Source organism: Lutra lutra, chromosome 4, assembly GCF_902655055.1.
Source record: "Lutra lutra chromosome 4, mLutLut1.2, whole genome shotgun sequence".
NCBI lineage: Eukaryota > Metazoa > Chordata > Mammalia > Carnivora > Mustelidae > Lutra > Lutra lutra.
The window spans coordinates 112,022,987-112,046,286 of NC_062281.1; the positions used below are offsets into that span (position 1 = coordinate 112,022,987).

The window sequence follows — 23,300 nt, forward strand, 5'->3', positions numbered from 1 at the left end:
CTAGATCAAGTAGGAACCTTGTCCTAGATCATTGTATTTGTGTTGGTCTTTTTAGAGTTTCAAGCAATTGCATGTGGACAACACACCCCATAAGAAAAGTTTGTAGCAAGGGAGTCTCTCCTTCAGTGTTGTCTTAACCCTTAATTATAGCCCTTCGGCTGTTTGTAGAAATGCTCTCCCACAGACACAGTTAAATGTTATTAATCAAGGTCAAGATTTATCTTTGAGATCAAAGATGCCAAGAAAATCTTAGTATACTATCATTTTAAGAATTTACCTTAATTCTAATATATTTTTATTTGATGGAATGTGATGATAGCTAATGTGTAATAAAGAAGACAGATGACACCTATCAAAGTAAATTATAGTCCTTACAAACCACCTACAAGGACAGTTTCAGTCATTTACATCCATATCACTATAAGAAACATTTAGATGGGGGGCACCTGGGTGGCTTGGTGGGTTAAAGCCTCTGCCTTTCGGCTCAGGTCATGATCCCAGCGTCCTGGGGTCGAGCCCCACATCGGGCTCTCTGCTCAGCAGGGAGCCTGCTTCCTCCTCTCTCTGCCTGCCTCTCTGCCTACTTGTGATCTCTGTCTGTCAAATAAATAAATAAACTCTTAAAAAAAAAAAGAAACATTTAGATGGGATGGTCTTATATTGCTGAGTTACAGGGAGCAGAGACTAATTCTGGTGATGTGTTATGTGAACTTGGGCCTATGTAGTCTTATATAAGTGTTTTATATATATATATATATAGTCTGATATATAGTCTTATATAAGTGTTCTTAGTCTGGTTAGGAACAAGAATAATTTTAATTTTGGCCTCATAAAACTTTGTTCATAATTCACAAATTGTCATTTACCTCTGGCGGAGAACTTTGCCAGAGGTAAAATGAAAAAATGAATTTGTGAATTAGCTCTTTGCCTCTGAATATAAAATACATAATTTCGATGTGCATTTAAATGATATGGTACAATCGTATATTGTAACAACTTAAACATAGTTATTTTGTTTTTATGTCACTGTTTAGACTTGTACTTTGGTCTATGAGGTTGATGAAAAATCTGTTCCACAACGACATTCAGATTCAAAAGCCATATTAACTAAATGAAAATATAAGGACATGCCAGTAATAGATCTTTGAGCAGTTTTTTTATGGAAAGTTTTTCTGTAAAAAACTTTGCATTTTATATAGCATTTAGAGTGGACTTTAAGAATAAATTAGTTTTGGGGTGCCTGGGTGGCTCAGTTCAGGTCAAGATCCTGGAGTCCCGGGATCGAGTCCTGCATCAGGCTCCCTGCTTGGCCTCTAACTCTGACCCACCCCTCCATTCCCTTTTCATTCTCTCTCTCTCTCAAATAAATAAAATCTTGAAAAAAAAAAAGTAAAAAAAAAGAATAAATTAGTTTTTCATACCATGAATCAAATGGACTTCCGGAAAAGTTTTCTAAGTTGAGTGTAGTTTGTGTTTCTGGGTGGCAGACTGTGATCACGTTACTAGGTAAGGAGACACATAGTGTACAAATCTCAGAAATGTTTGAAAGTTAGAATGCTCCTCATGTCCCCAGAAATTCCCTTTCCAGCATGTCATTGGTATGATTGCCCAGTTCCAGAGCCAAAGAATATGAGTGAGTTACTATTCTTATTTTGCAATGTATGTACTAATGACACAGAGCAGAGCTTTGTAAATGTTTGTGTTTGTGTTGTTTAAAGTGTCATTGAAGTGTAACAAAATATTTGGCAATCAGGAAAGTGCTGAGGACAGTCAGTGGACCGGAGACGGATGAAGAGGAACATCAAAGAACATCTGGTGACTATAGGGGCCGATAGAGCTTTCCTGACTTGGTGAGGGTATTGTAGAATCAATTTTAAAAATATTTCTGGGTTCTGGGAGGCACAGCTGGTTAAGCATCAGACTCTTGGTTTCAGCTCGGGTCGTGATCTCAGGGTCGTGAGATTGAGCCCCGTGGGGGGCCCTCCATGCTCAGCAGGGAGTCTGCTTCAGACTCTCTCTCCCACTCTTCTCTCTCTCTCGAATAAATAAATAAATAAATGGATGTTTAAAAAAACACCTCTGCACATTTCCGAGCCCCATTTATAATGGTGCCTAGGTCCTGTTTGGTCCAGCTTACCATTTTCTGTAAAACACGATGCAAACAGCCACTCTTTCCTCTGTGTTCCCTTTGTTCTTTGTGCCTTGAATAAGCAGGGCTCATCATGGTGTTTCTGTGTCATCTCAAGGTTCTGGGTCAGTTATCATTGTAAAGACCTAGGTCAAACTTTATTGTGTGTTCTTAGTGTCCTGCTTAGTACCTGACACGTAATAAATAATTAATAAATTTTTTTTTTACTCAAAGGCTCTCTATACACCCATACAAATCCTACCAATTGGTTAAGACTCAGCTGAAATCCCACACCTTTAATAGCCTTGCTTTGACCACTTCAGATTAAAGAGTTACTCCTTATATTCTTACTTAAATTTAAAAAATCATCTCTTAACTTGTCCTAATTATTTATTTAATCCTGGGTTCCCCACTAGGTTGCAGGCAGAAGGGCTACAGCTTCCAGAACCACTGTTAGTCTCTGTGGTATTAATATGAAAATCAGAAAAAATTGCTGGTTCTCCCCTCACCCCTTTGGCTCAGGGCACAGCTTGGGAAGATGTATGGCACCTTTGTGCAGAGAAAAAGAAATGCTATCCTTCAACTAGAACCAGCCCTATGCCAGCGTGCTCAGTTCCAAGGGAGTGTAGGCAGAGGTTTTAGCACCGCTTTCTTGGGTATTTTTGTGCCGTACACAATCTGCACAACAGTGTTCGGCAATCCAAAACATTATAAATGTTCTGTTTGGATTGGATTAAACAATCTCCTGGGTTCCAGAAAGCAAACCTATATGGAAGATCATGTAGGACTTTTTTTTTTTTTTAAATAAAGATTTTATTTATTTATTTGACAGAGAGAGAGAAGAGAGTGAGAGGGAACACAAGCAGGGGGAGTGTGAGAGGGAGAAGCAGGCTTCCTGTGGTCGATGCAGGGCTCAATCCCAGGACCCTGCCGAAGGCAGATGCTTAACGACTGAGCCACCCAGGTGTCCCTCATGTATGACTTTTTAGACTGACTTTGGCAAGTATTGAAAAGAGGTGCCACCTCGGAAATGGAGTTTTCAGTGAGTCAGAGTCAGAGTTTTCTTATGCGGAACTTGCCTCCTAGAATGAACTTGGGATATTTAACCCTTTCTCCTACTGTGAGCTCTATTGTTGTTTGGCAACCCGCTTGACAAGGATAGCAATTCCTGAATGCCAGAGAGCTATCCATTTACTCAGAACCTGTCATTAGTTTATGGAGAGCCTCAAACTGTGGGTGTGTTTGTACTAGAGAGAGAGAGAGAGAGAGATGAGGGAGAGAGAGAACGAGCACTGGTTATGGTGTTAAACGGCTCAGCTCAACAATTACTGTGGACTTGCCTTTTTTTTTTTTTTTAAAGATTTTATTTATTTATTTGACAGACAGAGACCACAAGTAGGCAGAGAGCCAGACAGAGAGAGAGAGAGAGAGGAGGAAGCAGGCTCCCCGCCGAGCAGAGAGTCCGATGTGGGGCTAGATCCCAGGACCCTGGGATCATGACCTGAGCTGAAGGCAGAGGCTTTAACCCACTGAGCCACCCAGGCACCCCTGGACTTGACTTCCACCAAAATAACTTGGTAAAGTTTGTTTTAACCTCACTGATCATTCTGGTTATACACACTGCATTTCTTGGCTCTATCTACGTGTCATGTAAATTCAATGTGGCCCACTGCAAGGATAGCAGGTTAACTATACTTTGAAATTAACTATCAAACATTGGAAATGTCAATTTATATAGGAGCAAACAGGCAAACGGAATTTAGAGAACTGGGGCTAATTGGAATCTTAAATGATGTTTCTTTTCAGAGGAGGTCACTTGATCTATCAGAAGCTAGAAGCAGCTGAATTAGGAACGTTTACCTAAGTGTGTAGACCCCATGAGTGTGCAACATTGTTTCACTGAGGGATTCATTAAATCTGTTGGTAGCAGCCTTGCCAGAGAGGTAGCTCCTTGCTTGGGTCTGTTCACAAGGACCTCCTGTTTGTCATTTGGCCTCCTGTTTCCTGTGGCGAAACTACATAATAAAATGTTGAAACTCAGTGTGCTTTAATTACAAAATGACCACACCCAAAGAATATGTAAAGTCTGATTTTAAAAATGGAGGTTTATTTCTGGTGATGATCTCATGGTTTATCAAGACAAAACAAAGCAAAAGGAAACAAAACCCCCCAAACATACTCAAACAATATTAGATTCATGGCACTGAGTTTTCAATACTAACATCCTTGACCAGGCCAGACAGTGTCTGTTGTGCAGCCCCTGGGGGAAAGCTGGCCTTTCGTTTATTTCAAAAGGGAATTCCTAGCTGGATTGGTCCCTAGGGATCTTAAGCAAGACTGTGTTCAGGGGGCCAATAGGCTAAATTCTCAAGGTTACCCAAGAAAATGAGGAAATTCAGTAATAAAGGATAAGAGTAATAAAAACTTGTTTTCTGCATGTTTACCAGAAGATATTAATCTCCTATGCAAATATTACTAGCTTCTCAGCCCTCCCCTACGGTTATTAGGGTGTTAGTAAAACTATGCCGAATTTTTTCCTTCCCAAAGCATCTTTACTATAGAGATTTTGAGTGCCATTAGGATATTTGAATACAAAATCATTGAAATGAAATTAAAATCATAAATTACCTTCAAATGCTGGTGCTTTAGTTTTTCTTCCTCTATTTTCAGACGCTTCTGTGAGATTTCTTCCTGTATTTTTCTTTTATCCTGAAATAAAAGGAGTTTCAGCGTAATCTATTTTTTCAATTTGCTTAAATATGTTTCCTTGGGGCTGTCGTCATTACCGAATGACTGGCCAGCGGTACGCTCCTGGCATTGGTAGAAAGCTTCTTTGGAAACTCGTATTTCAAAGGGAAGGGGGGCAAAATGAGACATTCAAAACATTTTGCTGATGGAAAACGATAGAAGGTGCTTTTTCAAAGAGAACTTGAAAATATTTCAATGTCTTTCCTTCCCCACTCTCCTCCGTCCGCTTTAAAAAATTCTTCCCCATTAATCTAACAAGATTGAGCTACTGAGTGATGCAATGGAAAAAGTGAATTTTAAGGAGGGAATTTTGAAATAAGTCTGAGGAAACCCTGTGAGGAGAAAGACTGTTCCTGGCACAGGACTGAAGAAACTGCTGGGTAAAAGGTCTGCTTATGTGGGAAAACAGGATAGCTAGCCTACAGAGCATTTGAAAACTAGGAAGCTAGAAAGTGGGAGTGTTTCCTCCTTGTATAACTTGCTATGTTAAGATAGAGAAAAAAGGGTTCAGATAATGCTTGTTAACAGTAAGAGAGCTTTTAGCTCCAGTTAAAAAAAAATTTCATGGGGTGATGGGGTTTCTTTTACCAAATTTAAATTGCATTACCTCAAAAAACCCAGGAAGCATAACCGTTAATGCCCAGTGGTTGTACTTTTTAGAAAATATAGCATATGTACTATGTAGTCTGGGTTTGATTTCTGGCTCTGCCATTTACTAGGCCTTTGTTCTTGGACAAAATTCTTAGGTTTTCTGTGCCTCAATTACCTCATCTGAAATAATGGGGATAATAAGGGAATCTACTTCATAAGATACGAGCATTAAATATATGTCAAATTTCCTAGGATGGGGTTTGACGCATAACACTCTCTAAATATTTGTTTAATAAAGTTAAGGAAATAAGGCATAATCTGTTAATCACAGAAAGTAGCACACTAATTCTGATAATGCTTCCATAAACCTGAAATGTTTTAGAGAGTCCCTCTCTGGAATTTTCTGAGGCATTTTACAAGCTATGCAAAAAGGCTCTTATTTCCTTATTTTTTGACCAGAGGTGACATTATCCTCCATCTCTTTTATAAGAGTGGATTTTGAATCAGCTTTCAAAATTGAAAACTCTCAAAGGATAAAAATTTGTTGCCAGTGAAGACAACTGAAAGAATGTGAAGCAGGCTCAGAAGGTAATTTGGAAGGAAGACTTCCAAAAATACTTGGCAACATTGTTGAAATAAGTGCAAGCCTTCCTGATGTGACTCCTTTGAAGATAAAAACTCTTTTTTGTTGTTTAAGTTCAGGTACATTTGTCGAAGAAAAACAACATGTTACTCTCCAACTTGATGTCATGTTTTTCTTTGTGTGTTAGAAGAATACTCGACTTCATCAGTAACCCACTTTGTAAATTTTATAAGCAGTTATTTTGAAAAAAAAAAATTAGCTAGGCAACAAGGAACAAACTGAGGGTTTTGGAGGGGAGAGGTAGGAGGGGTGGGGTGTGCCAGCATCGTGGGTATTATGGAGGACACATATTGCATGGAGCACTGGGTGTGGTGCATAAACAATGGATTCTGGAACACTGAAAAGAAATTTAAAAGAATAAATAAAAATTAAAAAAAATTAGCTAGGCAACAAATGTGGTCTTCAGTATTACTTGTTTAGGTCAGATCTGGTCATTAGGAACAAAAACTCTGACCTGTGAATCAATTCTCCATTCTATCTAGAGTCTGTAATTGAGCAGATATTAGTAATATTTTAAATGTATTATGCCAAACATTTTGGTAAGTATTTTACAGGTACTATTTCACTGAATCATCATAATAACAAAGATATCTTAGGAGAAGAAATGTAAGTTTAACTAACCGAGTAACTAATTAGTCTGAGATCTCGCAACTAGTAAGTGGCTGACCTACTAGTAAGTGGTTTGAATCCAAGCAATTTGAGTTTAGCCTCCACACTCTTAGCCAACTCACCACACCATTTTCCTGAGTGAGAAATTGGTCCTGCTTCTTATAATTTCCCTCACTGACCTGTCTATCATGAAGAACTGTGGCCAGTTCTGGCTGGCAACAGGAGTGGGGTCTCTCATTAGAAGGGAGCCCATTTTTCATTCCATATTTAGTGTTGGTGTGTAATCATCTCCCTCACACCACAGGTAGCCCATAGAGAAGAATGCCTTAAGTATAAGAGACAATGTTGAACCTAGCAAGGCTTCCTCACCCCTTTCAATAACCAGTTTGGGCTGGTTTCATCTTGGGTTGGTAATAAGGGAAGGAAAGCTGTGTGGGTAGAGGCAGGGCGTCTGAAGTGTTTTGGCAACACAAGGCTTATAGAGGGTTGCTAAGGAATACCAATGTTTTGTCTCTCAGAGGTAACGTGATGCCTCCCTTATGTCAGTCTTGGTAATTAAGAAGATAATTCATAATGCTATAGGCATGATTCTCTTTCAAGATAGAAGAGCATTTTCCTCATAAAATATTCAATAGCAGATTATTATCCTTTTGCCAAATTTCATAGTGACTTATAAGAATTACTGAAAAATAAGATGGCAGTAATTTAATTTTATTAAGACAAAATAAATAAGTCAACCTTAAGTTGCATATCTAGCTCTATTGCTAGTATACCAAAAGTTACCATAGCCCACTAATTCCTTCCAAAATTATCGTGAAACAAATAGATGTGGGATGCCATCTGCTTCCCAAAATTTCCCCAGGAGCTTGAGCATGTCTATAGACATCTGTTATAACCTGGCACATCATATATTTATTAATGTTAACTCTTATGAATAACTTACATTGATGCTTACTTTTTAAATGTTCAACTAAGGAAGACTTCTATTTAATGAACAGTTGCCTAGATAGATTTTTAGCTGTCTGACTTAGAATATTTTAGCAGTCGACACCCACAAATTCCGATTCTGTATAAGCCTACCTCTTGATTGTGTTGAAAATTAGTTTATCTTGCGCAACTAGAAAGCTATTGTGAACACCCATAATCCAGTATTATTGCAATCATGTACTTGATAAAAATAAGCACCGTACTTAGGAGTGTGACTATTTTAGAGATATTATAGATTAACAAGGAGCTAATATTCCAGAATCCCTGAATCTGTAAAGAAGACAGGATTGATCCCGAGTTATTTAATGATTAATTTATCCGATACTGGGGTACTTATGTACAAACACTCTGTTCAGGGTGACGTTTGAAGTTGTGAAGTATTTAAAATTTTTTCAGTAGTAGATACTTTTGGGGCTCCTGGATGGCTCAGTCATTAAGCCTCTGCCTTCTGCTCAGGTCATGATCCCAGGATCGAGCCCCACATCAGGCTCCCTGGTTGCCAGGAAGCCCGCTTCCCCCTCTCCCACTCACCCTGCTTGTGTTCCCTCTCTCGCTGTCTCTCTCTGTCAAGTAAATAAATAAAATCTTAAAAAAAAAAGTAGATTCTTTCATCAAGAAACTTACACTCTTTTTTTTTTTTTTTAAGATTTTTTGTTTATTTATTTGACAGAGAGAGAAATCACAAGTAGGCAGAAGTAGGCAGAGAGGCAGGCAGAGAGAGCGGGAGAAGCAGTCTTCCTGCTGAGCAGAGAGCCTGATGTGGGGCTCGATCCCAGGACCCTGGGACCATGACCTGAGCCTAACGCAAAGGCTTAACCCACTGAGTCACCCAGGCGCCCCGAAACTTACACTCTTATACAAAAAGAAAATCACTCATTCAAGTAACTATATAATTTAGGAAAAAAGGTAAGAAATGTCTTTCCTGGGGCACCTGGGTGGCTCAGTGGGTTAAAGCCTCTGCCTTTGGCTCGGGTCATGGTCTCAGGGTCCTGGGATGGAGCTCCGTGTCGGACTCTTTGCTTAGTGGGGAGCCTGCTTCCTCCTCTCTCCCTGCCTGCCTCTCTGACGACTTGTAATCTCTATCAAATAAATAAATTAAAAAAAATCTTTAAAGAAATGTCTTTCCTGAGACACAAGAGAAGGCTCTATGAGAGTTGAGGGGAAATAGAGACCAATTGTTTCTAGATGATGTGGTTGGGAGAGGCTCTGATGTAGCATTTGTGAAGAGTATGGATAGCTGCTGGGGAGCAGGGGAGTGGGGAGAAAGGGCACTCAAGTCAAGGGCTCAATGTGATCAAAGACTTGGAGGTAAAAAATTGGTACATTCTCTAGAACAGCAATTCTGGAATCTAAGTTGCCATATGGGTAGTGGAAAATAAAATAGGGATAAGAGGATGAAGATAAGTCCTCAACAGAAAATATTCAATGGTAGGACAAGGAGTTTGGAATTTACTTATGTACTGATAGAGAGCAATGAAAAGTGTTCAGAGGGAGAGGATTCGTAGAGTTAAAACCATGTTTTAAGAAGTTTAATCTCGTGTAATTGGGTAGTAGATGTTGAAGGAGGACCATGCAAATGGGGATCATCAGTTAGGCCAGGAAAACTTGAGCAAGAGATAGGAGAGCGTATGTATGTCAGAGACCAAGGAGTTAAAGTTGGTTGGACTTGGCAACTGGTGACATATGGATGCAGGAAAGGAAGGGGTCAAATGTGAGTAAAAGTCTTTTATGTTTAGGTAGGGCAGAATTGTCAACAGATGCAAGATATTAAGGAGAAGGAAGAGGGGTTGATAGAGGAGATGATGGATTCACACCAAGTTTGAGGTGTCTTTGGGACAACCAGATAGAGTTATCTGGGGGGCAGTTGAAACATTGGTTGGAGAGAGATGTGGGGGTCAAAGATAGAGATGTGGGAGTTTCAGAAGGGATAGCTGACGTCAGAAGATGGTCAGAGCACGACCGGAGACATATTTATGAAAAGAGAGGAGGGCTAAAGACAGATCCTTCATGAAGCACCTACATTGAAGGGGTAGAAGAGGAAGGGAATCCATATGGAATTTTATTTCAAAGTCAATCAGAAATTATAATAGAACTTGACAAATTAGTCTAATTCAATTAGTTAAGTCATTTCAGATTCATTCTGCTAGAAGCTGAGTATCTTATAATTTCAATGTGCAGATAATGGTAACATGGAAAGAAAGGGATGTGCTAACACAACATTCCCAGAAAAGAATCCTGAGTATAGTTAGAGGTTCACTAGAGTGCACTGAAACTTTGATTTCTAAAAGTCTTGAAAATTTCCTAAAAAATTCTTGAAAAAGGGACAAGCATTTCAAAAGAGAAGGTAGGCCATGAAGCCTGAGCAGTTTACAAGTGGAAACATGGCTACACAATTACAAATGATCTCAGGTAAAAAGAAAAGAGAGCTACTATAAGAAAAACAAAACCAAATAGTTTGGTATCACTGGGAGCTCTCCAATGAGCTCATGAAACCAAGAATGAAGATTAGCCAGTGGTACCTACTTGTAATAGTATAAATAAATGTAAAAAAACAAATCCGAGGTGATGTGAAGATGAGAAGCAAGTGAAAAACATTGAGGGCACACAAAGCATGAGTGTATAAATAATTATGTATACTTAAGTCATATTGAGAGCAAAAAGGTAAAGGCAATCATTGGACAATCGCTGAGATACATAGTATAATAGCAACATGACGAAAATAAAACTATTCCATTTCTATTTTGCTTCCACATTTTTGATTAAGGAGAATAATTCTAACCCTGAAGAGGATAGAGCAAATAAGCTTAAAGGAAAACTGAAGCACAAGAAGAAATAGAACACTGAAGACAGAGCTGTTCAGACTCTGATGGGGTTCATTTCAGAGAGTAGAAAATTTATAGACATGACAGAAAATTATTAGTATTATTTTTGTTATTTTTAGAGAGGGAGCAAGCAGGGGTGGGGGGGTGCAGAGGAAAGGCCAGTGAGAATTTTAAACACGTTCCACGCCCGGCACAGAGCCCAGTGTGGGGCTTGATCTCACGACCCTGTGAACATGACCTGATCTGAAATCAAAAGTCTGATACTCAACTGACTGAGCCACCCAGGTGCCCCAAATTACAGAAAATTACTATCAAGTAACCTTGGAATCTTGGGAGAAGAGGTCTCAAAGACCGAAAGTAGCAAATGTCCTAATTTTTGGAAGAGGGACAATTGGGGAATTATGAATATTTAAAGATTGGTGAACTTACTGGTTAATCCCTGGCAAAGTTGTAGAATGAATTATTAAACAATGTTGTATTTAGACAAGTAATGTCTAAGAGATAACATTCGATTATTAAAAATGAAGCATTTAAAACTTTCTTTTGCTTAATTTTTCTAGATGGGCAGATGATGATTATGGTGGTTACAACAATAACTAACATTTACAGATAACTTTTTATGAGTCAGGAGCTACTTAAAGCTCTTAAATGAATCAATTTATTTTATCTTCCCCAAATGTTTTTGAAGTAGGAACCATGTTTATCCCCAGTAGGTAGGTGAAGAAATTGAGAAATGAAGATATCTAGATTACAGAAATTCAATACCTTGGTTTTAGCAGGGCTTTGGACAAAGTTTCTTATTTTATTCTTTCAGAAATTTGTGTAAATTCAAACAGAAAAAAAATATAGTTGAAAATGATTGTATTAACATTAAAAAAAAAAACCCAATGCCCCATAAAAAGAGAGAACGCTAAAATTAAACCCAATAAACCAATAAACATAAATGTATTGAGGTAACTTTCTGACTCAGAATTTTGAGGGTGAAGCAGAGGGTGCTGGAAGATTTATTGTTAGAAACTGCTCCAGGTCAGCTAGTTTTAGGAATCAGTGAAATAAAAGAGGACCAAATCAAGATTTCGAAATATCTTGTCTATTAGGAATGTTGGACCTAAATTAATGATTAATTTTATTCTTAACAAATGTAAACTATGGAACTTTGTATAATATGTTAATTGTAAAAGATTAAAAAAATCCAGACAACTTTAAAGAAAAATATAAGAATCCCTCGTACTCCCACTGCTTTAGAACTAACTGCTGTCCACATTTTGATGCCTTTTATTCCATTCTTTCTTCAGGATACCCAAACCACAGATGTGCATCCTTACACAAACACATGTGCAAACCACGTGAGGGGGCCCATACACAGTTTGTGTTCCATCTTTTGTACTTAATATTGTGTCATGAGCGTTTCTCATGTTATTACATTTTATTAATAAAAATATTAAATTTTATTTAGAATACCATTATTTGCTCAATCAGTCTCTCATTTTTTCTGCCCCTTAGGCTGCTTTGTATCTTTTGTTATAATGAGTAGCTGTGTGACGAAGTTCCTTGTATGTAAATTTTGAACCACTTTTCTTTGATTATTTCCTCAAGATAGGTCCCTAGAAGTTAGTTACCTAGGTAGAGGGATGTTTTAAAAATTCTTAATACAGATTGTTAAAAAGACTTCAATGAAAAGTCGTTTTAACTTATATTTCTATATTTCATCTCACCCTTACTAATTACGAATATGCAAGGAAAAGATCTTTTAGCAATTTGCATAGGTCAAATAGTAACTCATTTTGATGTCTTAATGAGATTTCTGAGATTAGTGTGGGGAAATATTATTCATAATTTTCTTAGCTATCTGTGTCAATTATTTTTTAAATTGCCTGTTTGTGATGTCTACCCATTCTTCTGTAAAACCTATTAATTATTTATGTATCAATGTGTAAGAACTCTTTGAATTAAGGATAATAACCTTTTGTTTGTCATGTTAGTTGTAAGTAATTTTTTTAATTCATTTAAATTTTACTTCTGGTGTTATTAGAAGTATTAAAAGTTGGGCTGCCTGAGTAGCTCAGTCGGTTAAGTGTCTGCTTTGGGCTAAGGTCATGATCCCAGAGCCCTGGGATTTAGTGCCATACCAGGCTCCCTGCTGGGCAAGGAGTATGCTTCTCCCTCTGCCTGCACTCCCCCTGCTTGTGTGTGTGCTTTCTCTCTGGCAAATAAGTAAATAAAATCTTTAAAAAAAAAGTGCTGAAAATGTTACTCTATTACCTTGATGTCTTTAATATCTTTATCGTCTGAGATACAGTAATTATCCATCTATATTTTCTTCCAGTTTCCTAAAGATTTTTTTTAAAAGATTTTATTTATTTATTTGACAGATAGAGATCACAAGTAGGCAGAGAGGCAGGCAGAGAGAGAGAGGAGGAAGCAGGCTCCCTGCTGAGCAGAGAGCCGGATGTGGGGCTCAATCCCAGGACCCTGGGACCCTAGGACCATGACCTGAGCTGAAGGCAGAGGCTTTAACCCACTCAGCCACCCAGGTGCCCTCCTAAAGATTTTTTAAAAAAAACCTCTTCCATCTAGCTGAATTATTTTGATTTATGGTAACTGCCAAAGATCTAATATTTTTTTTCCAAATTTTTAGCTGATCTATAGCTCTATCAAAGGATTCTTTCCTATTGATTTACTTTAAAAAAAAGTGTTAATTTTTATCATTTACTAATTTTTTTTTTAAAGATTTTATTTGTTTATTTGACAGAGAGAGATCACAAGTAGACAGAGGCAGGCAGAGAAAGAGAGAGAGAGAGAGGGAAGCAGGCTCCCTGCTGAGCAGAGAGCCCGATGCGGGACTTGATCCCAGGACCCTGAGATCATGACCTGAGCTGAAGGCAGGGGCTTAACCCACTGAGCCACCCAGGCGCCCCTCATTTACTAATTTTGTATGTATATTAAGGTCTGGTTCCAGGTTACCTGCATAGTTGGTTTGGTATTAATATTACATAGTTTAGATAATGTGTCGATGAGACAAATTAACATTTTATTGGTCAAGTTTTTGAACTTTATTGCTTTTGTCTAAAATGTCTTAATTCGTAGCAATAGTTTTTGTTTTTTTCCACTTGGACTTTGGAGTGATTTTGTTAAATTCCTTTAGAAATGAAATTGAAAACCCAACCAATTCCCCATCCATCTTACTCCCCATCCAAAAAAAAAAAAAAAAAAAAGCCAAATAACCAAGCAAAAAAACATGTATCCTGGTAGAATTTTAAAAGTTACTCCTAATAGTAACTATCATTATCCAGAGATAATCAGAGATCAATTCTCTTATATATGATTTATATCTGCATGATATGTTATAGCTCACATAAAATTGGAGGTGTATTTTAAATATTTAGTAATCTGACCTTTTTTTAATATATCATGAACACAATGATATGTCATTACATAGTATTCTAAATTATTTTTAATGGCTTCATATTATTCCATTATATGTAATATACACACATATATTATACTATATATGTATACACACATCCATATATGCACTCTATTTACTCAGCTAAATTCCTATTTTTAGACATTGAGTTTGCTTCTACTTTTGTACTATAAGAAATGACTTTGCTATGTTGTGAGCACCTTAGGATTCCATCTGTGAGTGCATCTCTTATTTTTCTTTAGTATAAGATCCTTGTTAATAAAATTCTAGGTCAGAGGATAAAATTATTTTTGACTTTTCTTCTACCAGTTGCCAAACTGTCCTGTTTAGTAATTTCATGCTGCCACCAGCAGTGAACAAGAATGCCTCCTTTGGGGTGCCTGGGTGGCTCAGTGGGTTATGCTTCTGCTTTCGGCTCAGGTCGTGGTCTTAGGGTCCTGGGATCGAACCCTGCATTGGGCTCTCTGCTCAGTGGGGAGTCTGCTTCTCCCTCTCTCTCTGCCTGCCTCTCTGTCTACTTATGATCTCTCTCTCTGTCAAATAAATATAGTCTTATAAAAAAAAAGAATGCTACCTTTGAGGATTTTGATTGGAATTGCATTAAACATAAAACAAATTTGGAAAAACATGACGGATTTTTGGTATTTGAGCTTCACCTTAAGGAATGGTGTGCCTCCCCAAACACATATATTGTTTAGTAGTTTCATTATATAAATTCTGCATATTTCCTTGTCATAGGGGGTATAAGAGTATAAAAGTTTTTTCGTATAAATCTTACACATTCCTTAAGTAGGATTCTTTTCAGCTTTTAACAGTTATTTTTTAATTTTAGCTATTAGGAATGAGATATTTTTGTATTACATTTTCTGACTAATTATTGTTTTTCAGAAAGCTACTGATTTTTGTGTATTCATTGTGTATCTGGCTACTGACTTTCAAGTTAATGGTTATTTAATTTATTTTAATTATTTATTTACAGACACTGAAGCTAAGGACTAGAGTGTATTAATTTCCCCAAATGGTATGGTTGGTCCAGTATTGAAATTGGTATTGAACTTAAATTTCTGTAACTCCAAAGATGATGCTTTTTTTTTTTTAAAAGATTTTATTTATTTATTTGACAGAGAAAGAGATCACAAGTAGGCAGAGAGGCAGGCAGAGAGAGAGAAGGGAGGGAAGCAGGCTCCCTGCTGAGCAGAGAGCCTGATATGGGACTCATCCCAGGACCCTGAGATCATGACCTGAGCTGAAGGCAGAGTCTTAACCCACTGAGCCACCCAGGAGCCCCAGATGATGCTCTTTATACCACACCTTATCTTTTCTCAAACCTGTCATTAGAAATACAGCTCCCCAAACAAGATGGTATAGCACTAAGCACTCTGTATGGGTCAGTGCTTTGAGCACCCAATTTTAAGGCTGACACTGACATTTCAGAGTGTCTGGAATGAGCCTGTGAATATGAGCAATGATTGAAATCAAGAAAATGAAGCCGTATGGCTTTAGTGGCTGGAGCCATGATGAATGGGTGAGTGGGATTTTAAGGAAACGAGATTCTGAACTCAACACAGAGGGCTGTTCTCAAATGGAAGAGGGTATTGGGTGAGGTATGGACACACCTTTTGGAAGCATTCGAGGAGAAGCTGGGTGAGCATCTTTGGAGCATAGCATAGTGAGGATGGGAATATGGACGTTCTCTAAGTTTTCTTCATCTAGAGCGGGAAGTCTCTAGGTTTTCTCCTGGCTCTATGATTATTTCTGCATCCTAGTTCTGAAACACCCTCATTCTGAAGTTATCCATGGGCATTGGATGTGGTTATCACTACATCTTATGAAGTGAATGAAAAAGCACACATTTTCTAAACCTTATTTTATTCAGTAACTTTAGTCTTCTTTCCTAGGCAGAGAACAAATTCTGACACATCTCGAAATGAAACTCAGTTGGGCTACTCATTTATTCCTTTGTCCTTTCCTGTTTGTTCTAATGAATAGTGACAAAACAAACAAAGATAAAGAACAAACACAAGGTAAGCCCCCCAAAACTCAAGGGGTGATGGTGAACTTTGTTGTTGGCTTTAGTGAAAAAAATATTTTCAGCTTGATGGTCTTCATTCATTTACTCATTCACAAAGGTGTGTGTGTGTGTGTGTGTGTGTGTGTTCCAGCTAGTGCTGAGCTCAGTGCTGGGGAGCTGTGTGAGATGCAGTGATGTCCCTGCCTTAGCAAATCCCGGCTGGAGGGAAGAGACCTTGTGTAATGGAAGTGGATGGGAAGGTCACAGTCTCAGAGTATGGGATGCTCTGGGAAATGGTGCCATCCCAGCCCTGTCGAAGCAATTACAAATGCTTCTGAAATGGCATCACTTTCTCTTTTCCCACCTCTACTCCCCTGTGGACTGTGGAAAGCAGAGGAGACTATAGGGGCTAAAAGACTGGTTTGGGTTAGAAAATGCGGTTAAGTGAAGCAGAACCTCTATAGATTCTTCTCTTTGTTCCACTTCAAACTCTATTAAGAGTGAGCCACAGAGGAAGTTCTAAATGGGGTGAGGTTTGTGGTTTTGATTTTTCTTAGAATTTATTGTGATGTTGCGGCCAGAGAGTGTGACAAGCAGAAGAATTGACCCAACTTGTGCTATTTAACCAATCCCTTAACTTTTCATGGTGTTAGGTTTTCCACCTACAAAATGGGAACGCTGACATCTGCTTTCACAAATACTCATAGGATATTTGGACAAATGAGATACGGATGTGAAAGTTCTATATATATATAAAAATATATATATTTTAAGGTCTAAGTGTTATGTGACAATAGGTGCTGTTATTATCATTATTAATCTTGTAATTCTTTCACTTAAGAGACGTCCTTTATGTTCCAGATCTGTGAGCATAGGTCGATTTTGAATAACAGTGGTAGTTCATTTGAATATGTTGTACCCCTATGTCAGTCACAGACACAATTACATATGGAAAATGTGGTGCTTTGGACAGGAACCAGTTTTGAGTTCTTTTCAGAGCTTCAGAGAATAACCTGGTTCCATGTCTCTAAGGGCTTGACTGAGTCCTCTCAGTTGCTGGGAGTTTTATGGAAAAAAAAAAAAACTTAAAAAACGTAAACAGGGGCACCTGGGTGGCTCAGTGGGTTAAGCCGCTGCCTTCGGCTCAGGTCATGGTCTCGGAGTCCTGGGATCGAGCCCCGCATCGGGCTCTCTGCTCAGCAGGGAGCCTGCTTCCTCCTCTCTCTCTGCCTGCCTCTCTGCCTGCTTGTGATCTCTCTGTCAAATAAATAAATAAAATCTAAAAAAAAAAAAAAGTAAACAAAACCTGTAAAAAACATAAAAAAAAAGTAAAAAACATAAAAAAAAAGTTTGGATCTCACTCAAACTGCTCATATGGTCTCTTAGGAAAGCAGACATCCCACAGGCTTCTTGGTGAGGTGACTTGTGGAGGCAATGAATTTTAAGGGAGTCTTTTCCCCAAATGACATCACTGTCACTGACATAAGTTAAAAGATTTATATTTTATTTTAAGAGAAGCTAGGCCATTTGAGACGGGGGATGAGGAAGTGGAAGCCCTGTTTGAGTTTTAGCCAGAGCCCTGCAGCCCTTGTTTCTACTCTAGTTAGACTTCAGAGCTCAGACTCTGATTTACTTCAGTCCGAGTTTTGTAAAGAAGCAGCTTTTGTTTTTTAACCATCCAGTACTATGCAGAAGGTTCCAGGGGATCCTTGTTCGGAGAAGTCTTTGCAAAGCAGCATTATCATTCTGTAGCACGCTGGAAAAACCTCGCCCTGTTATCAAAAAGCAATTTCCTTAATAACTATCAAAATTATTATACCTCGTCACATGCCCTCTTTGTGGGTGGGCTATTATGTTTGGCAAAGAAATGTGGTACAGCACATTTTGTTTGAAGCAACCTTTCCCTCTCCGGAAGAAACATGCAATCTCGGTATGGCTCTGTGGAAAATTGGGCCGAGGCTTGATTGTTTGAATCCTCGCACTGGACTTCTTTACTGAGGAGATTACTGCATCTCCATGTACCATTGTTATGGGACTGTCTTTAGATGCCCAAGACAAATTTGAATTCCTTCCTATAACTTTGTCTTAACCACGAGGTACTTCTGAACAACGGTGTCTCTTGCGTTCTTTTAGCCATTATGATTTTAAGAAGTCCTTAGAACTCTAAATGAGGCAATGATCCAAATACACGTAAGGGTTTATCTTCAGGAAAGAGCCAGGAGGCTTGCTCTCGTTTTTACTCTCCTATCTGACAGGCAGAATGAATGGGGGAGAAATGTATATGGTGGGCCCAGGAAGCAGAAGTAGGACTGGTTTCTGGGGTAACTTGGCACCATGCCGAGAAGGGCCCAGCACTTCATTTAATGCTGTGCTGTTGCCACGTTGATATTTTGAGTGCTTTTTGAACAAGGGTCCCCACATTTTCCTTGTGTACTGGCCCCATAAGTCATGTAGCAGGTCCTGCTTTGAGGCCGTCAACTGTCTTATTAACTGCTAGAAGATCCCAGATATCGACAAAAAAGGAATGGGATGAAGTGTGGTGTCCGGTGACAGGCTCTGCATGCTAACGAATTAACTAGAACCTGTGTGTGTGCGTGTTCTTGTTTTAATGTTGGTCTTCGTATTGGGTGGATTTCTGTTTTATGCAAGGAAATTTCTACCACCCAAGTTCCCATGTTTACAAGTCTAGAAAAAATTCCTTAGAAGTGGAAAGAAATAGGGAGTGGATCTGGGGAAATGTGAGAGCTCCTTATTATTTTGCGTCACAAGCAGCTTTGGCTGGCAAATCTGGCTCCGTTGCTCAAATTCCAGTGTCAGGACTTCATATGGCTCCCTTCCAAATGGAGTCAGTTCTAGGCAGGTGCTTGTTGTTGTGATTAGTTCTGTTGTCTAAATTGTGACAGAGCTCACCTCCTTCACATCTATGCTTACATGTCATCCCCTCTGTGAGGCCCATCCTGCCAACGTCACTGTGATCCACAGCCCACTCCCTACTCCTGATTTCCCTTATTTCCCTTCCTTTCCTTTAAATACATAAGGCCTGGCTCATAGTAGGTGCTCAATCACCATTAATAGAATAAAGGAATGAGGAGACGGGTTGATAGTACACATTCCTAACAATTACAGATAAACCTTGATGAGAATTAAAATGTTCGCTTTATTCTTATCTCTTCACTCCCCAGCTGGGTCTGTTCTCTGAAAAATTGATTCTCGTTCTCAGAATTCTTCCAGGGTCAGCCCCTAAACAGTGCTATTTTTATGATCTCTAGCCAGTTTAAAGTCTAGGATTTTTCTAGTCTGAGTGTCCCCATGTTATTTAGGAACTGTATTTTCTAAGTTCATGGTGGGAATGGAGATAAGATAATGCATTCCTTGCAGAGTAGGATGTTGAGAACATATGGAGTATTACTACTCCTAAGGAAGGGGATCTCTCTCTTTCTGGAAGGAATTCGTCTGGGTCTTTCACTGGTTTTGCTGTGGGCCAAGTTTCCTGCCAGAGAGGAGTTCTGTTGGGATAACTGTCAGTCCTTCATCTCACTTTTCCTGAGGATGCTGGAAATATTAGTGTCCTCTATCCCAGTAATATTAAAAGTGAAATTCAAATTACTAGTCTACTTCAATAGCTCTTCTTTTGTATAAGAACTGGCTATTTGTTAAAATATGTGCTAACTTGAAAAAAGCCTCAAGAAACTTTTCATCTAATCAGTTTGAAGCAGTCCTGTTTTTGAGTTACAGCTGAAAACTGAACTCTTTGGCTAAGAGATACTTTGATGATTAACTCAGTGAAGGAAGGGTTGGTACACGGACAAAGTAATGAAGGAAGAACGTGAGAGTACGTGTATAAAATAGAATCCATATTTGACATACCCAGACTGATATACTGGTTTTTAAACAATTGTTTCTGTGTACTTTCCATAATTTTTTCTTTATTCTCTTTGAGTTTTTGAGAAGACTTCTGACAATCTAAAATTCAATTTACTGATAGGAGAAGTGAAGGACACAATTATAGTATTAGTTTTCAATCTGAGAGCCTAACTGCCACATTCCACCTATTTACTATGCTTAATCTATTTATTTATTTATTTATTTAGAGGAGTAAGAGGACAGGCGGGCACTTGGTTCTGTCAAGTTATAGGCATAGACATTTGTGTTTTTCAATTCCTTGCAGTGGAAATAATGACTGTTTGGACACTCAAAACCAGGTGGAATAAATGTACGGTGAAGAACATCTCGTTTCACAGTGAGGAAATGGAGGAACAAATTTTAATATAAAAATCAAATAGATCTGAGAATGTAAAAAGGTTTTTTGTTTTTGTTTTTTCCCTTTCCCTACCAAAGTCTGTGAATTGCTGTGTTTGGGTACTTTGGAAAAGTCTTACGATTTTGTTCCTTCTGCATACAAACATTGTTTCAGTGAAAGGAAATAGGAAGAAAACAGTTAAAATGAGAAGACTGTGTCTGAATTTTAGTTTAGGTCGGAGATTTTGAAAATGTTAAGTACTTCCCAAAGTGAAACAGTCCCAGCGAATTTTCTGGATACTGTATGTTTTCATTTTCCCAGGGGGGATGGGGCAGTGCTGAGGTGGCTTCCTGGTAAAACAAGGGTGGGGAAAACTGGCGTGTCCCAGGGTGTCTAGCAGGAGGTGGATGTGTTGTTTCCATGGACACACCACTGCTCTATCTTCCCTTCTAGGTTGTGACAAATGGGACTGGGTTTTGCCTGGTGAGGTGGAGGCTAGTATGAATTTATTCCCATAAACGTTTTTTTTCCCAATCGCCCCCCTCAACCTCCGTAATCTTCATATAAACAATTTACTTCCAAGGTAGAATTACTTTGTGATCTTACTTTAGAGATTTGCTTAATTCCTTCTAATGGGCTATGTTCAGGCTAATGGAATAATTCAAAAAGTAGGTGTGTGTGTGTGTGCGCGCGCGCGCGCGTGTGTGTTAATCATCAGAAAAAGCACACACCAGTATACTGAGGAACCTACTTACTCTCTTGCCTGCTTGGAAGGCGTGATGCCTCTTGTTCTACCTCTATTTTCATTTGGAACCCTCAGTGCAAATTCCTGGTTTTCCTGAATAACTGTAGGCAGTCACAGCTTCAGACCACGTGCTGCCTCAGTGGGAGTTAAAAGGTGTTCTGGAGGGAACGCGGGCTTCAATAAGGCTGTGCTATAGTTCAAGAAGGAAAATGGGGAACAACGGGCTTGTGTATTTACCCAGCTACATGATATAGGTTAGTAATTTGGGAGGTAGAAGCAAAGGCTGAGCTTGTGCCCACACAACTCACACAGTGTAATAAAGTAACCTTTAGACAACAGCTGTAATGCAAAAAGCCCATGCCAAAAACAACAGAGCAGGGCCCAGTTCCTGTCCCTTAAAGCCTGACAGCTGAAACGGTGGCTGACTTTGAAGACACACACAAAAAAGAACAAAACAAAACAAACAATAGTTCCAAAGCGAAGTTTTCTGAAGAAAGGGAAATGTACTAATTAGAAGCTAGGCATTTCAAAAGCATTGTCTTATGGAAAAGGGCCAACCTTATTGGTGGACGTCTGGACTTCTGGTTCCTTACTATTGGCTGAGAAAATGCTTCAACTTCTTGAATCCTTTTTGGGTGACACTAAGACATTGTATCCATTTAATAAAAATGCTAAATTTGGATTAGCCTTATTATTTATGCTCTGGGAACTGGAAGAGCAGAGAATAATATCCTCCTACCCATCCTGATTTAACATCAGTTTTTAAAAAGTACTCATTTCTTCCTGACAGCTAGTTTCAGTGGCAGAAAATGCTGAGAAATTGGGATCTGTATTTCCAAGTTTTTAGAAAATTATATCACAAATTGTAGCTAATCGTAACTGACTGTGCCACAGATTTCCAGGTTATTGCCAAATACAGGATTTCAGAAAATTAAAAAAAAAAAAAAGCCAGGTCACTTAAGGAAAATAGTTTTTTTCTTGCTTTGATTCTTTCCCAGAACAGGCATAAAAAATACACTATTTTCCTTCCCAGTATTAAGGAGATATTTTCCAAATCCTCAGCATTGCATGCATTGCATTCCTTTATCAAGATCTTACTCTGTTTGTGACTCTGCTGAAAACTGATCTCTAAGAATGAATCTGATACGTGCTTTTACTTACTTTTCTCTTGTTTAAAGCTTAGTTTAATTAAGTACAATGACATTCATTCTGATTCTGCTAGGCTCTCTGGAACATACTACCTCATGACAGATAAAAAGTTTCAAGTTGTTTGTTTTATTCTTCCTCTCTCCCCCATTTCAAAGAATTTAACTTTTGGGTGTATTCCTTGCTTTAAAAAGTCTCCAAGTTGAGGATCTGCTTTTTAATCCCCTGTCTGGCAAATACTCACTGGAAGAGAAACTGCCTTTTTAAGGTACTGAGAAGGTACACGACAGTGAACCGAACTGCCTCCCAAGCTTCAGATTGCTCTTTAAGACGGCCGGCCGGCACAGTTTGGCGAAAATACAGACCATTCCCCTGCCCGCAGGTTCTGAAGCCCGAGAATGACAGAGGGTCACAGGGGTTAAGAGAGCACCAGAGCCGCGTCCACGAAGGGTGACAGTTCTGTTTTTCCACTCACAGGGGCTCGGAGGCCAGGGCACCAGCAGCGCGTCTGCCCTTCCCCTCAGCAACCACCTCCCCGAGTGATAACTGGACACAGACTTACTGTGATGGCCTGAAGTCTTTCCTTCACCAGCTCGGCTTCTTCCATGCTGGAAGTCAAGGGCAGGCAGACAGGGGCAGGAAGTCCCAAGCTACCATAAAGCAGGAGCCTCCTGGGGGAGAGGCGAGGGGTGACAGTGAGAAAGCCCTTGGCCCCCGTGGAGGAAGGCAGGAACCCCCGAGGCGGCAGGAGCGTCTCGGAGCAGATGTCCAGAGCCGGCCAGACAGACACATGTAATGAGAGTGTGCTGGGGAGGCAGACCCTGAGGCTGCTGGCGAGAGCTGACTGACAAGTCTGAACGGCAGCCGCACCAGCCCTTTTCCTTCAGGAGCTGCCAGCTCTTTGTTGTAATGTGCACAGTTAGCAAGGCACATTTTCTCATTAACTGTTCCTTACCCAACTCATTATTTTCCAGGAGTGGCACAGGGAGCCCGGAGGCGGAGGGTGTCATCGGCCTGTGCTCTAGCGACACATGGCCATCTCTGGGTGTGTGTGGGTCTGTGTGTGTGTGTCCAAAGTTTACCTGCACCCTCCTCCCGAGTTTGCAGAGACAGAGCCTTGCCTGGACTGACTGGGGCAAGCCACTCGCTTGCCTTTCTTCCTCTGACTGGCTTCAGGCAATAATAATAAATTCTGTGTTTATC

General features: G+C 39.3%; 1 protein-coding gene across 1 annotated transcript in view; it reads right to left on the minus strand.

Annotated features, from left to right (window-relative positions):
* PALMD (palmdelphin) overlaps nucleotides 1-22,947 on the minus strand; it is a 50,967-nt gene extending 28,020 nt beyond the window's left edge. Inside the window, exons 1-2 of the mRNA XM_047726934.1 lie at nucleotides 22,660-22,947; nucleotides 4,757-4,837 (exon numbers count right to left, since the gene is read on the minus strand). Coding sequence (XP_047582890.1) covers nucleotides 4,757-4,837; nucleotides 22,660-22,704 — 126 coding nt within the window. The 5' untranslated portion in view covers nucleotides 22,705-22,947. The remainder of the gene's footprint in view (nucleotides 1-4,756; nucleotides 4,838-22,659) is intronic.
* Between the last annotated feature and the right edge of the window lie 353 nt (nucleotides 22,948-23,300).